Source organism: Perna viridis, chromosome 1, assembly GCF_037379345.1.
Source record: "Perna viridis isolate PV_CMFRI_1.1 ecotype Kerala chromosome 1, ASM3737934v1, whole genome shotgun sequence".
In the NCBI taxonomy this organism is placed as follows: Eukaryota; Metazoa; Mollusca; class Bivalvia; order Mytilida; family Mytilidae; genus Perna; species Perna viridis.
In genome coordinates, this window is record NC_142445.1 from 57311668 (window position 1) to 57329236 (window position 17569).

The window sequence follows — 17569 nt, forward strand, 5'->3', positions numbered from 1 at the left end:
GTGGTTTCAAGGGAGGTTTCCTTCACAGATTTGCACAACAAAGAAGCTCCTAAGGCCTTATTTGAGTTATATCCTACAGCTATGGCTATAGGCTTGTGCGGTGTTACTTGGGCCAGGCATAGAATTGTTTCATTTCATGTCTACAGTAGTGATTATAAACAAAGACTGTATAGTTTCGACAGCTAGTACCATGGGAAAGATTTGATGATGTGAAGGAACGGTTATTGGTGCAAATACCGCAGCATCTTACAAGACTGGTTTTGAACGCTTCTGCCAATTTGTCACCTTGTATGGTATGGCTAACCAACCAGGAGACCTGCCTACTCTAGACAAAGAGTTATTAATTAACTTTGTTACATACTGTTATCAAGCCTTAGATCTCAAATTAGCCACTATTAAGATTCATCTATCTGGAGTTAGGCTTTTTTACTTAAGGAAAGGTAGAAAAAATTCACTCAAGTATAATAGGTTAGAATGTATATTGAGAGGTATCAAAAGAATTCAAGGTTCTGATTTAGCTTTAAAGAAAAGAATTCCTGTAAATTATCTAAAAAATGGTTTTGTCCCCTTTTCTAGACTCTATGATCTTAGCACTTTTTCAATTAGCGTGTTTTGTTTTTGCTTTTACGTTGTGTGGAATTTACTGTTACTAGTAAATGGGTCATGATAACTGTTTTGAATGTGAAAATATCAAACCTGTACAATGTATGAAACAGTTCATTGAACTCAGGGAGAGACAAGTGCATTTAGTTCATCAGTGTTTTATAGACTGTAAGGGAGCACCATTGAGTAGAAACAAGTTTATTGACTTTTTAGACATGCATTTTCTTCATTAGACATTGATGATTCCAAATACAGTGGTCATTCCTTTCGTATAGGGGCAGCTACTACTTCAGCAGCTGCAGGAATCGAAGATCATTTGATTCAAACTTCAGGTCGATGGTCATCAAACTGTTATACTAGGTACAGTAGATACAATAAAACATGCACAAATCAATTGAATATTTCAATCAAATGTTTATTGTTGACTATAGTGGGTTATAGTACCTATATTAAAATGTACAACTCATATTAACAGTGGAGCAATCTTCTTGGGGGCACTCGTTGTACTCCTTTTGGCGTTTTCAATTCAATTTTTCTGGAATTATAATCCCCTATTCAGATTGCACAAATGCTTTTATGTTAATGACCTGCTGGGCTCCCCTAGGTTATCTTTCAATGGTTAGAAATCAGTTGTGGCATCTGCTGGGCTCCCCCCAGATATCTATACTCGGCGTCACATAAATAACATACTGTTAAAATTTGAATAAAAATATTTTCTACGACTTTATTGACACCAACCGTCGTTTAAATTGTCTTAAATGACTTGCTCATTCGTTTAGCCAAACAGCTTCTCAAAAACAAGTCGCTTATTAGCTTAAATCATGCGTAACAAATCCTTACGGGAAAATCCCATACTAATATCCGCCATGTTGGTTTTTACGGGACGATTTGTTTACAAACGAAGTGCGTAAGTTCCCGTCGAACTCCGGTGACAATCGTCTGCTTGATCAACTTCTCGGTATTATACGTTGTTCGCGTAAAATAAATCCGAGATATCCGAAATAACGCCGAATTGCATTCTGGGTTCTTCGGTTTTTGGACAAACCATTTAAACGTAAACAACATCTCCTAGCAACCCGATCACTGTAAACATGGCCGACTTTTTACAATGTAAATATTGCCACCTAGAATTAAAATCTGACCGGAATTTAACGATTCAATGTTTAGGGAGAAGCCGTTTGGCTAAACGAATGAGCAAGTCATTTAAGACAATTTAAACGACGGTAGGTGTCAATAAAGTCGTAGAAAATATTTTTATTCAAATTTTAACAGTATGTTATTTATGTGACGCCGACTATAGTCCATAGCTTCCAAACGTCAGTAGGTGTGCCTCCCCCAGATACAAAGATTTAGGTTATAGGCGTGTCTGTCGGGTTCCCCCGTACACTAAGATTAAGGATGTAGACGTGTCTGCCGGGCTTCCCCCCCCCCCCCCGACACTAAGATTTAGGATATAGGCGTGCCTGCCGGGCACCCCCAGGTACAAATATTAGACAAATTTATACAGTATCTGCTGGGCTCCCCCAGGTACAATATACTTTTGTTTTCTTCCATTTTTAAGTTCTAATGTATTGTCCATTTTTACAACATTCATGTATCAGCTGCCCCCCCACCCCCCCAATACTAATTTCTAAAATAAGTTTGTTTTCTTCGAGCAGTCCCCAGATTGCCAAATTGTGTCTTATGTTTTTTATGATTGAATATTGTGTTAATGTAAATATTTTGTACTGATGTTTTAGATTAAATGTAGTTATTTTAATAGATTTATTAACTTTATGTGTTTGCATTTACAGTTGTAGGTTTTGACTTTATACACTCAACAACTTGTCAATTTGTAAGATACGAATGTACATTAAGACCAGATGTACGATACATGTATTTACTACATGTGGTTTTTTTTTTTAATTTCATGAAACTTACACAGAGGTGTTGTTGCACACACGCTAAAATGATGGAAAAGATGTGACAGAAGATTGATATGTGCTAAACTTGCATAAATGAGCACCTTAGGAAGTGTTCCTCCAATGAAATTCATGGTTAAGAGCCCATTTGGGAAGGTGTGTATCATGTTCCTGAGAGTATACAAAGCATAAAGAAAACCAATTGTAAACTCATAAAACAGGCATCAGAAGCTTTACCTAGGAAGATTGACATGGTAAAAAGGGTCTCAAATTAAATGATATTTTGTTCTCACTTTTTCATTCAATCGTTATATCCTTCAGTTGTTATAGAATTGAAATAACAGTTCATGGTTAAATATAAAAGATAACCATTTAACTTTATATTTACCTTACGTGTGTGTGTGTGTGTGTGTGTGTGTGTGTGTGTGTGTGTGTGTTATGTTTTGATATTGTTATTCTTTTAATGATTGACTGTCTTATAAAGGATTAACTTGTTCACTCAATTTGAAACAAGCCACCCAGTAAAAGCTCATATGTGCCCTTTCGTTGTAACAAAAAAGTAATTGTAATAGTTGTCACTGTGCACGCGTGTGTGTGTTTTGTTTGTAAATCAATAAGTAACTACATGTATTTTGACATTTTATTTTATAACATGTTAACAATGAGGGTATTATAACGGCTAAAATCATACTTGAGCAATTAGTTCTCTTATTTAAGATAGTACATGTATTGTTAATATAAGTTCAGGTCAGTAATACTGTTTTCGATACCATATATACTTAGTTGTTCTAACGGTAATTGTTTGCTTACAATTTACGATATAAGGATATAATTGTACTTCTTTTATCTTTTGAATTAACACGTGAGTCAAAGCAAACAGCTCTGGTGGTTTGAAATAACATTTGAAAAACACTAACGAAGCATGATTTATACAACACAACGGTAATTTAACAATTAGAACATATTCACCGGGGCCAGGTAAATGGCACTTGATTGTACTATTTTACATGTTGATACATTATCATCACAAATCAGATCTTGATCTGGAATGGCTTGAGTAAAGTTTGGATTCTTCTTGTATTATTGAAGGAATTTCAACTTTCCGTGGCATCGTATACTTTTCAATATCAATGTGTGTGAAATTGTTTCTTTGAAGCAACTTCCCTCTAATGGAATCCATTAACTCCTGTGAACCTTTATCTTCCATTTTGCCATGTGTACTAGAAGTTGACGACGATGCCCGTCTTTGAGAGCTTACCGACTTCACTGATCCTCTTCTGTTGGAATTATTCGGTGTTCCGCGATTTAATGTAACATATTGCTTTAAAAAAAGAAAATTTCTGGTAAAATACATCAGACCGATGAACTCTATATAAAATCAGAGTTAAATTGATTGTATGAATCTAAAGCAAACTGCTATTTACAAAATATACTCCTAAACTTTCAATTACTTAACCACCAGAATGCATATAATCTTGATACAAATTTTCAACCCTCATGCTTTTATAAGAAGTGGATATATATATATTGAATATCAGCCTTACAATTCGCGAATGCATTTGTTTTACCAACCAAAAGAAATGAGCGAATTGGTGTTTCTAGAACATGTATTAGGTAAAATTCTGCCAAACGCCTTTTTTTTTAATTCTAAAGTTTTATTGTTGTCGCCGGTTGAAAAACCATTTTATGTAAGGTTCGTATTTGTTATGTAATTATTTCTCATACTTACAGCACCATAAGCCCCCGCAATTGTTTGTTTGTTAACACGCCCAGAGAAACATCGAAACACGTAATGTCGAAATGTCTTGTGTAGAAAGCAATAAAGAATTGGATTGGTTGCGCAGTGCATATGACCAACCAACAAGGTGTAACTCAGCACGTTAATGTCACTGACGTCATCAGGCCTAAAGTCTATGTAAGTACTGAGGATGAAATAAGGCGTCCAACATAAAATAAATACGACGGCTATTGCAATACATAGTTTGGCTAACCGTCTTCTATTTAAGGTCAGGTTTCTTAGACTTATCTCACGTTCACTATACGTTCTACCATTTCTCCTAGTAATGGGTCTCTCGGCACTTAACTTCCTATCAGGTACCCACAGTCTCTTTCCCATCAATAAATAAGCAACTAGTAATGTTGTTCCAGGTATGATAAAAATAAGGATAAGCAATATTATATCATAGATCTGTCTATGCAAATTATTCTCCCAATTTTCGGAACAATACGTCACGAATTCTCCAATTATCTCTGTAGTCATCGTTGTACGAACAAATAACAATGGAATAGCTAATAAAAACGATATAAGCCATATACTGATAAGGACAATGCGAACATATTTTGTTGACCGAATATTTCTGTATTTGACAGGACGACGTATAGCTAGACATCTGTCCATACTCATACTCGTTATTGTAAGTATACTAGCAAATATTGCAACACCTACAATTAGAAAAATCCACATTTCGCATCATTTTGTTAATTCATTTATATATGGTAATCAATTTAGATATATAATGAATGCATAATTCGATTTGAGCCTTACTGTACACGAAATACTTATATATGAGTACAGGAAAGCAGAATGTATACCAAAACCGGATCTCATCATTTTTTACTTTTTTTTAAATTTTGTCTGATTAATATGTATTTACTTATATTGCTATTTCCTTATTGTACTATTCTATTTACTTTTTTATTTTTAGTTATTCATTTATTTGCGTTACTTTCGCCTAAAAATCAGTTGTAAGTATATTATATTTTATAAGTATAGTCTTTGATAAATACATATGTGAAAGTGATTTGCAGATACCCGTTCTGTTCCCCTCGTTCGCACAACGAACTCCTCGATTTACATCATACAATCAGTATGATATTTGTCCTAGCAAAAACTAATACTGGTTTTTTATACAGTAATCTGACGTAAAATCAAACAACAGAACAACATATTTGTCAAGTCATAATAATAATGTCTTAATACATCTTTTTTAGTTATAATTAACTTTGTTAAGACATAAAAAGAATTTTACCTTGTAAATAAGGTACAAGTTTACATAGAGCGTCACCGTATATCCAAAGTTGATAAATCTTCTCAGCAACTGTCATTGGTACACAGATGAAAGCAACTACAAAAAAAAAATAATAAAAACCCTTAAATATGGATTATAATCAAATAGTTGGACGTGATATTGACATTTATGCCCCCTTTAATAATGCCGAAAGTACCAAGCGGATATCAGCTTCGGTTGATAACTGGTTATTGGCCTACCGTTAAATTGAAAAAAAATAAATTATACCTATTTTAATCTGGAATTATTTGTTATGGTTCAGATATGTGATAAAAAATTATGACATTGCCATATCTCTAACCTTCCCTTGGATCAACCCTCGACCCATATCAGCCCTGGAGCTTTTGGGCTATGGAAGTTTCGTGCTGATACAATGGCCGATTGTATATATTACTTTTACTTGTCAACTGTCGTCCGAGCCATATGTTTATGAATTGATGAATTATATTTACAATCAATGATTTTTTTTTCGTTTATTATAATTGATTTTTTTTTTCATTTACATTGCATAACACTTTTACGTTACGTCAGAAGGGGTTCATTTATAATTTTGTGAAAATTCAAGACTAATGCCTAATCGCCATTCAATGTTATACCCTTAAGATAGATATATATATAACAAAGAGAGTTATTTTAAACTTCTTGACATTACAGAAAACCTTGTCATCAAAATATAATTCGGAGGTGGACCTCCGAATTATATTTTGATGATAAGGTTTTCTGTAATGTCAAGAAGTTTAAAATAACTCTCTTTGTCCCAGAAGATTTATTAATTCCTACTGATAACTAATATTTTACTTCAATGGAGACGGATATTAAAAAATCCAGATCTATAATAAATGATCTTACTTAAGCCTTTCATTATCAATCGATAGCTGTTATTTTATTATTCAATTTCTTATCTTTGTAGAAAAAATCTTCATTATGTTGTGATTAAAACTAAGCCAGTTACTCTCTGAGATTCGTTTCATACAATATCATACACTTCCGGATCATGTCGGGAAGTGTTTAAACACTTGTTACTGCGTTCTTAATAGACTTTTCAACCTGGAATGATTATCCAGACCTTAAATGATATTTGCATTCAAATATGTATAATGACATATTTAATTAAAATGAAACAGTGTGGAAAGTTTCTATGTAATGCAGTGATGTAAGAAATTAAAGAGTGAAATAGAGCGATAAAACCAATATCTAGCATCAGGCACACAAACTTGTATCTTAATTTACAAACTCAAAGTTTTTATCTATGACACTTGAAACAGATTCGAATAAAGTTATTCTTTCATCAGTGGTTGTTACGATAGATACTATTTTATGCAGGTATTTGCAATAAATGATATAACCTCATCGAAATTTGCATTTTATATGATTGGTATTTTTTGTAACTTGAAGTTAACATTTTTCACTTTTACTTGTATCGCACGAAACGTGTAAATAAGGGTAACAACAAACACTAGTCAGATTCTTAATTAAGTCAAGTCCAAAATAAATCTGGCAAAATAGATATTACACCACCGGAGTAAATAGGTACCGCAATGGTATTGACTTGATACAAGCATTTTAAACGAAATGGCGGGTCAAATCCAGGTTTTAAGTGAAACATGGCAACAATGTTCGTTTGTTTATTTATGTTTTGAATAATGTTTATCATTTAATCTTATTTTGTTATTCTTTGAATGTGTTCGGTTTGTATTTTCTTTCAAAATATAAATCTTCATGCTGTCAATCATATTCTTATGTTTTTACACCAATGAAGATATATTACGACATTTTGGCGGATCCACATTGTGTCGATTTCTATTATCGTGTAGAATACGAATCGCATTGATGATGTCAAATTCTCATCAAAATTAATTTCACTCAAAAGTATTTTTACGTTAATTTCTACTGTTTAATGATGGTAATAAAGCACAATCGATAAACTGATGCTTTGTGAAAAGAGGTACTAAAATGTACCTTTCAGTGCATTGCAAATCAAAATTTACTTTATTGAATAGTATAAACAAAGTTATAAAATTGATATTATGAAGTTATTTAATACTAATTTATTTATTTTTTTTTATTTTTGGGGGGAATACCTAATAGGACTATGTCTCCTTTACCAATATCTCAATTAGGAAATGGCAAATCAGGGAATCCAAGATTCGAGCAATTATCATTGATAAAGATTAGAAAGGGAAAACAAACACACACAACAAATAACATTTAAAATAACCAAAATAACACATTCAAAGAAAAACAAAAATAAATTAGCAACTCAGACTTCATTGAAAAGTATGAACATGGACCAGATGCACCGAAAGGATAAGCATCCTCTGTTTTTTAGAAACACCCGCCGAGTTGCTCATTATATGTCGGGTCCAGTGTAGACGAAAGAGGAAATTATAACTATGACACGACGACGAAATTTGTTTTCATGGTGCGGATGGATATGCATCAAAAAGATCCACGAGTTCTTTACAACGACCTTCAAAATCTTTTAAAACGATGGCTTTGATCAAATAGCAACGCATCCTTGTACCAAAAGCATAACTGTAAGAAGTTTAACACAGGCCGTAATGTTGCCATTGTAAGTTGCCGTCATTTTGTGTATTACTGCAGTATCCTTATACAGATATTATAATGCAGTAACAACTACAGAAAATTATACTCTATCATTATTTCATCATACTGAATGTCCTTTTATTTCTTGCTGAATTCACGTTTCACACTATTTACCACTGACTCTGATAATACTTTTAATTAAAACACCATCCGGAACATGGAAGTCTTTTTATCAAATGAAACATCAAATGTGTTCATATTCTAATTGCCTCAATGAGAGTGGCTGTGTGCAAGATTGATCGCACACTTTTGGATCTTTTTATGACATTACCCCTCCACAACATATGTTCAACTTAATAATTTCATCATCTTACCCTACACACATGATTTTGTGTAATTAAATCAAATAAAATATTTATATAAAGCAATCAGAGCAATCACATTACTTAATCAAATTAATCGACATGACTGACAGGATAACCAAGATGATTTCCAAGACATGTGTTGCAATATAACAAAATTGATTGAATATAACGTTGGCATTTATAACGTTTTTTTTACAGAAAACTGTACATGTCTACCATCCTGTAAACTTATTATTGTAGGATACAGCTTTCGTTGGTGTATACGGTATTGTAAAATTGGTCCTCGAGACATATCTCTATTTTTGTGGCATCTTCAGTCGGGTGTCAGGCGAAAATGTGAATTTTTATCTGTAGATAAATAATGTTCACTTGAAGACTTGAAATATCAAAAGTTAACTAGTTTTGCAGTTGAAAACGAATTAAAAGAATGGATAATTTAGCATTCAATTTAGTTATTTGAAAGTATAAGCAAAGCGTCGATTATGATGGTAAGAAGGGGCAAAGGGATATGTGTAATCCGTTGAAAAGGATCAGTTTATCTATTGATCCCACAAAAAAGAAAACAAAAACAAATGCGAAACACAACATACCGTACCGCCTAATTGTTAGGACACTACAGAATAAAACAATAACTTAATATGAAAATACGTTAAATTTAGTCGTTTTCGAAATGTTGAATAGAGTTTCTTTTTCGTCCTTATCGATAGTGAAAATTATCTTTAGATAAATGAATGCCAGTGCCACCGATGAACTACTTCTACTGCAGTCATTTTATGTAATTTTTGTTTTGGTTTAGAAATTGGTCTACAATAAATTGAACGTAGAAGGTTATTGTAGGAGATTTTGAATGTTCATCTTTTGTTTTTCAAAATTTAATACTAATTGTATAACTTTAGATTTTAGACTGATACTTGTGTTCATATTGCATAATAATTGCATCATAACAAGACGCAGTGAATTTGAGTTAACTCGAGGAAGATTCAATATACCTTTAACTAAACGTCATCTATTTTCAGAAAATATTGATTTACACCCACGTTGTCCTGAACGCTTATATCTTCGTAGCATTAAAAGCAATAATTCATTGAAGGACACAAATGAAATAAGCTATGGTGCCATTCATCATGTTGAACAGTGTGGTGTTTTCTTAATTAACAAACTTACATATAAATGGAAAGCCCAAAGTCGTGTCATTAATGCCTGACATTTGACAATATGCCAATATGTACTTACATGAAAGCCATTGTAGAATGCATTGAAGCTGAAGCTTAGTAAAAAATCAAAAAAGTGAATCTTGAGTTCAAATTAAAGGAATGAAATATAAATGATCAATAATCATAATTGTATTTACAATATAGTTTGAAGTTATTTTACTTTACTTACTGACTTGTATAGTTAGGTACCAAATGCTTAACCCTGATGTCAAATGTACAATCAGTATTATTTAGCATTAAAACCAAGGAATGCCATATATAACACCAGCTTTCAATATAATTGTGTCTAAGAAACAATATTTATACACTTAATACTGCAGTTATTAGATTTTCAAAGTTTGTGGCCTGAAATACAAGGCTGAAATGCACCGCAACGTTTTTACCATCAAAACCAGTAAATAGCATCCTGTTATCTTCGCTTCGTTGTTACTTTGTGTTTTAATTAAGAGTATTTTCCAACGTTAGTTAAAAAGCAAAGTTTAACAAAGCAAAATACACGATGCAACACCTGGATGCCTATTTTTACATGGGCTTGTACTTGAATGTTAATAGAACGGCATCGCTATTTTGGAAGATTGTTTTAAAGGTATTGAAATATGCGTTGTTATCGAATTTTTAAAGAAGGGATTTTTTCTGTTGTGCTATAGTTATGAACCAATTAAAATTTATACCAGTTTACGATTCATGATTTTAGCTTCAAACCAACTCCGCGTATTCGCTCATGACAATAATTCTTTTTAGGTCAAGTATCATATTTGGCAAAGTAGGTGATTAATTTTGTGAATTCTGCAGGGCTTGAATCAAATCTTAACTCGCCACATATTGGTAAAATAAATTAGACTGTGTCAATACAAGTTATCTTTAGGAGATATTCAGATTGGTATCATATTTCTCCGTCTTTATCTCATTGAAATAAAAAACAAAATCAAAAATGCAGTATAGACAAGACCTCATTTAATTGTGCACGTAGGAGTTCCATAGACAGTAGACAAATGAGTCATGGATGAACATATAACATTTAGCCCTTTAAGAACTTGGACGTCACGACTTATGTGGGTATCTATAAAGTATAATTGATAACTAAACTTGCTGTCTTATATTAAAAACGGATACACGTTTTATTTAAAAGCTTCCGAAACAACAATAAAAGGTGATTTAAAACAGATATTCAAATGCATACGTCATTAAGATGTAATTACAGTCTCCTTGATACGAAATCATTTCGTTGATATCGGCAAAAAATAATGGAACATCAAATTTAAATAGAAAACGAGAAAACAAGAAACAAAACCGATCGATATCCGCAATGATCTGTGTCTTCCATGCACATGAGTATTTATTGGCCAGCATTGGGTAAGATAAATGGGAAATCAAAATTGAAGCAAAATAATTCATTAACAAGGATACCAAACAAAAATCAACCAATAATCAAACAAAAAAGAAACTATAAATAAATAAGTAATGCACATACGACAAAGAACTGACTGAGATCATAGACTTCTTGAACAGGTACAAAAAGTGTCGCGTCTTCCGCTTACCTTTTACACTGTGTCGTGTTCCTAATGTTGTATATATTATCGGTTGACGACAACTAAAAAAAATTGACAAAAAAGCCCTAATGGTGGAGATGGAAGCACCACATCACTAAACAGGTTTTCGGTGGCTGGTTTTGAGTTTTTTCAACTGAACTCTGCAATTTAACAACATAACCTGGCAACAAAAGCCCAAGAGACGATTAAAGCTCTTAAGAAGCAAGAAGCATTTAAGTTTAGAGTAAAATCTTAATACGCAAACGCAGGTCACCACAGATAGTGGAAAAGTTGACGAAACAGTGTGAAGTCATCTCGCGTATAAGTTAGCTAAAATATTCTGGTGTGTATATTGCTTTAGCATAACAAATGCAATGTATAACGTTAAGTAAATTGGTTCCTATAATGATTGACTTAAGAGGTTATCATAGTTAAGTTCGCGATATCTTTTTCAATTTCTATTTTAATAATATGTCAAGATATGTGGCAGGGTGTGTCTTTGATCATGGTAATCGCAAGTTCAATATGATTAATCAGTTGTTTCCGAGCCTATTCACGCTTTTTGCAGTGCTAATTCGATTGTATAAATAAGACATGTTTTATATCTTCAATATGATATGTTTTTATTCTTAATTCTATGCCAACGTAGGTGGACATGTTAAATATAAATATATGTGTTTTATTAGTACATATACAAATATATATATATAGGAAAGTATTGACAGAAATTCTGATGTATGACGTTTATGAATGACTATTGATTCCAAAACAATTATTTTGTGATGCAACATCTGTTATTAACATTGAGTATGTATTGTGTTCTTGATAAAGAATTTTTACCTACACCTCAAACGTGAAATTGGTATCCAGCTTGACACCTTTGTGTTCCACTTAGTTACGTTTTAAGACAAAGCTAAAAAAAATGACAATCTGAATTTTTTTACATTCTGGAGACTGATTATTTGGTTTATGTGAAGTTTACATAAAATGGGACGCTTTATCAGTATAATGGGGTTGAAAATGTCTTCACTTAATCCTTTTAAATAAATAGTGGCGTTTTCATTAATACTGGACTCCTAATCGATGATAAAGAGAAAATAGAACTGATTCACAGACCTAATTAATACTTAATTCCTAATAATATGTTTTTGCCCATTCAAATAACAACACAGTTTAGACATAATCTTCATATGTATCAACCAATTGATTAAATGATTGATAATAACAAAATAAACGAGCTGGATAAATCTGTTTGAATTAGGAAAAATAATGTAACCGTAATTAGTAACTATGTTACTAGATCTTTCAATCTAAAAATGAAGGATAAATTATCCTTTGCCATTTTTTTTTTTTTTTTTTTTTTTTTTTTTTTGGTTAGTCTACAAAATCATATTCCTGTAGAGAAAATATGTTAAGACAGCATCCATTAATTTTGGATCAAGATGCAGCAAAGAACGGTCAATGGTTTATGAAGTCTAGAAATAACGACTTTACCCCTTTTATAAGATTTGGATAAGTTTATTCGAACACAATGCAAACATGATTTTTTGCTATATTACACCTGATTTTACTTTACCATTAATCAATTAATCTAGAATCAAAAGATTTTCAGACAGACGTTTGAGTGACAGACATGGTTTACGTGAATGTAAAACAGTGGTATAGATGATAATTATATGCCATAGCTTGCTATATATAATTGCTTTTTATCAATATTTATTTATTCACAACAAAGAAAGTCTGTACCAGAAAATTGTAATGTCCAAATAATGTTATTAAAATGAATACTGATATAATTCAACTTTATTGGTTTATTTGGCTTCGAATTTTGTTGATGCCTTTTCTCTATATAATTGCTTTATTCCAAATTCCTGAAAATTGTCTTGTATTTGTTTTTAAGATTTTTTTGCATCATGGAACAGGCTAAGAATACGCTTAATTTTTTGAACCTTTTTAAAACAACATTTGATTTTATAGGTCACGAAAAGTAAAAAACAAATCATTTCTGGTAATCTTATTTCAAATACACCAACATAATCAAATTAAACGTTTCTATTATTATAGGGTCCTTTATCCAAATATAATCTAACACAAAAGTGTGATGCCAATAATGTTCCAGGAAAAAAAGTATATCTTTATATATATTTTCAATTTTTTTTCTTTCTTTTTATTTCTCCACTTAGATTTAAAAACATGCAACATTTTTCGACATGCTAGCCTTAGCAAGCATGACAAAATCTTAATTTTTCCATAGATAGTGGAGACACAATTTAAATCAAGGATATGCTGACGAAAAATAGTTTCTCCCATTAAATCCGTAGAAAACTCGGAAATATAAAATGGCGGGAAAACTCTTGCAGAAATTTAATCACAGCTCGGTTGTTAACATTTCACATGCATTTTTAATCACCTGCTCTACCCTCTTATTCTAGAGCTTGTTCATAATAGAGATGAGAGATATAAACACTTTAGATAGATGTAAACATTTTCAGAAAATATGAAATATGAAGATGCATAATAATAGGTTGCACATTTTATTGTAGTTGCAATGTGTGAAGCAAATAAGTTGAAATTTGGAACTTGAATAAGACTTTTGAACGAAAGTTTTCTCATACAATTCATTTATTTTATTTCAAAGTCTTCTTAATTTGACACTTGTTATCTTTCGAATTTATTAACATTTTTTATGGAGTGACATGTAGTACTACTATCTCATGTATGTGTAAAGTCAAGTCAAGTATCATGAAATTTACTATTGATCTTGATTACTTGCTCAACAATTTTCTTCCTGTTTTTAAGGTACTACGATATAAAGTATTGGCTTCAAAGACTGGTTGCAGAAGCATAGTAATGTCTAAATTGCTTACAATACAGGATGAAGACGACTTCTAAACAGTTTTTTTATGTTTCATGAGTGATAAAATTTCAACCGTAAAAGTGATTGACACTATAATGAAGTGTAAATGTAAGAAATACTAAATCTTTTCACAAAGCAGGAAGAGAAATGATAAAGATATTTTACGATGTACGGATATACAGTTCATATCGTTTATATAAGTGCTTTCCGTCTTAAAGATAATCACAAACTGTCTGCAAGAAATTATACAATGACTGAAACATTTGCGGAGATTAATGATTTAGTTCTTTTATTGGTGCTCTGTTTCTGTCGTGATGTTTTTATTGCGTTTTCTTTGTCTGAGAATGCAACAAGCTATATAAACCTTATCAATAACTGCACGCAAAATAAAAAAAAACAAAATCACGCAAACAAAATAGTCTAACAAACAGTTACATACTCAGTTCTTATAAGCTACACTTTGGAAATTGAATAAAATAGTTATGCTTATAATATGCATACTTGTATAGCGTTTACAGTTGCGTTACAATCACATTCACATTTAAATAACACGATGCAGTATTTGGAATATTTTTGTCTTTTTTATCATAACTTGCCTTTTAGCAAAGTTTTGGTAATTTAAGATTTCAAACATTTATGACATTTCTGTGTCTAATACCTGGTCCATGCTCCTAATTTAGTGGAGTCCGAGTTGCTCATTTGCTTTTGTTACTTTGTATGTATGCTTTTAGTTACTGTGATTTCTTTGTTGTGTATGTCTGTTTTCCATGTCGGGTCTTTGTCCCTGGATTACATTCTTTTGATTACCGCTATAACCTTGGTTCTCTTGATTACTCTCTAATAAAAGTTAGTTAGGTTTTTTTTTTGGGGGGGGGGATAATCGGAAAAGAACATTTTTGGATAGTAAACACAAATTCATAAGTATAATTGCCACCAGACTTCTTACAGGTAGATTCTGGAACAGGGTTATGTTGCTACAAGGTTGAAGTCATCCTACAGAAGTTTTATTGTCGTCATCATGAACTCGTTGACAGTTATTGTGAATCCGTCCGCACCCTGGGAACTGATGTGTTCAGTGTGTCATAGATTTCCTTCCCTTTTTTCGTCTACTCTGGACTTGACTTTTTATAAGCAACTCGACGGTTGTTTCTAGAAACCCCGAGGACGCATGCCCTACCCATGCGCCTAGTCCATGCTGCCAGTTTTTAGTGTAGTCGAAGTCATTTACTTTTTTGCTTTGTAAGTATTATTTTGGTTATTTTATGTTCTTTGTTGTGTGTGTCTGTTTTTTATGTCTGGTGTTTGTCCCTGGATTACTTTGTTTTATTTTCGAGAAGGATTCATAGTTCCCTTGATTACTCTTTCAGCTTGTATCTAGTAGATTTTGTGTTAATATCTGAAACCTTTTTATAACATTGGAATTACGAAGTAATTACTTTAAATAATTTAAACAACAAATGCAAGAAATGAATTAAACTACATTCACACAATTAGTTACAAAACCAAAAAAAAATATGTTCTTATCACGTATGTAACACAATTCATAGCCGTAAGCAAATCAACAAAAATAAGTTAGTACCCATAAAGTACATCTGTTAAATTTCAAAACATATGTTTTATGATTAATGAACCCTCAAACTTGTTCAAGTAAGTACATATTTAAAATAGTCTTTTTTTTTTTCATTATAAATCTTCAGGCTATTACTTGGTTTTAAACATTTAAACATTTAAAACAATCAGGCACAACAAAGAAGTGAACAGATATTTAAGTTCATATAAAGTCACTCGCTAATAAAATCAGGGGTCGATACGACCACATATGGAATTAAAATGAAATGATTATGCCGTGAAGTTAACTTGTTATTCATTTTCAATCAAAGGATATTGTCGTGTTATACTTCCTAAACACATGATATTCACAATTAAACAGTCTTCCCTACATAGGTACCGTGTGTATTTTAGTTATCATTTTATTTTTCTGGAACTGTAATTTCATGGATCTATTAGACTAAATTTTCTTGCATTGGACTATGACTTTTTTGTAATTTTAACATTGCATTTAACGTTATAAAAAAGAGCAAATATACGACATTAGGCAAAACGCTCATATTATCAAAATACCCAAGATTGTTTCGTATTCGGTCTGCCTCCCATTTGTTTCAGCCTCCATTTTTCTCCGACGTCCTTAACCCCAGAGTTTTTTTTTTATGTCATTCTTACCCATGATGTCACAATCATAGCAGTATCATATTTTCCTGAATGCTAATGCTACTTTGACGCAACGTAATGAAGAACTGTATGAATAATGTGTGTTATCTTTGCACTGTTTATCTAGTAGGTTAATTTACAACCGAGTTTTGGATGAGAGCTAGGTAATTAGTGGAACAAAAACACAAAAAGTAATCAAATACATAACACTCAAAGAGCAAAGGCAATTATTTACCACAGAAAACAAAACATAGATGTTCCGATGATGTTTTTTTTTGTCATTGAAACAAGTCTTTGCAATGTCAATTATTAAAGAAATATCATGTAGTGAAAATGCATATGAGATTTTTTTTTTACTATTTTAAGTTCAACAAAAATATTACAAACAAAGTAACAAAACTACCATTTATTTTTTTTTTTTTTTTTGGTGTTCAATGGTAATTTAGGTCTAATGTGATTTTTAACATACAAGGGTATATTGTAAAAATTAAAGTAAGTGGTATACTTCAAAATCCAAAGTAAAGAGGAACTGTAAATTGATATTCCATATAAGCTTCCTTACTTTGTTCAGTCATCCTCAAAAGGTAATGATTAGTTACACCAAGATTTCTGACTACTTCGAATAACAGAGACGTCTGATAACATCCGATAAAATCTAGCTTCATGTTGACCTTTGTTTAAAAACTCAATATCATGAAAAGACAAATTCTTTTATAGATCAAAGCGATAGCAGAAACAAATGAGTTTCAACCAGAAAGATAATATTCGATACAATTGATTCCATATAGATAGTCAAAGTAACAGTTACTTTCGATTTTGATACTGAAAATATCACACTCAAGCACTCGTCGAGATATTCCACATGATATTTTCAAATCGAAAGTAAAAATTATTCTATATTTATTGCAGACATCCCCTCAGTACATCATATTTAAGGTATATCAAACTTGTAACACGAAATGTTCTTTTCTGTCATCTTACAAAATTATACAAAAGTCAGTATTTTCAGTGAGCAAATTGTGCTTGAAATGATCCAAAAAATGTCTTTAAATTATTCCAAAAAATAATTTGGCATAAACCATTATATGGTAAAATTTAAAAAAAAAAAAGAATTTTAGTTATAAAAAATTGCCTCTATTACAGCTCAATTATCTTGAAATTAAGTTCGGTGACCTATGTTTTTATCTTAAAATTTTACAGCATGTTTGTTCAAGGTCATCTTGGAGAAAATCCATCTACTAAAAGTATTAAGTATGATCTACTTTAAGCTTAATTTG

At 31.7% G+C, this 17569-nt stretch overlaps 1 protein-coding gene across 2 annotated transcripts in view; it reads right to left on the reverse strand.

The window, feature by feature from the left end:
- Positions 1-3015: 3015 nt before the first annotated feature.
- Positions 3016-17569, reverse strand: part of LOC148629526 (QRFP-like peptide receptor) — a 30796-nt gene continuing 16242 nt past the window's right edge. For both annotated transcript variants that reach the window (XM_088552989.1, XM_088552996.1), the window contains 3 exons: positions 5534-5629; positions 4234-4946; positions 3016-3825 (listed from right to left, as the gene is read on the reverse strand). In XM_088552989.1, coding sequence (XP_088409115.1) covers positions 3529-3825; positions 4234-4946; positions 5534-5629 — 1106 coding nt within the window. In that variant the 3' untranslated portion in view covers positions 3016-3528. The remainder of the gene's footprint in view (positions 3826-4233; positions 4947-5533; positions 5630-17569) is intronic.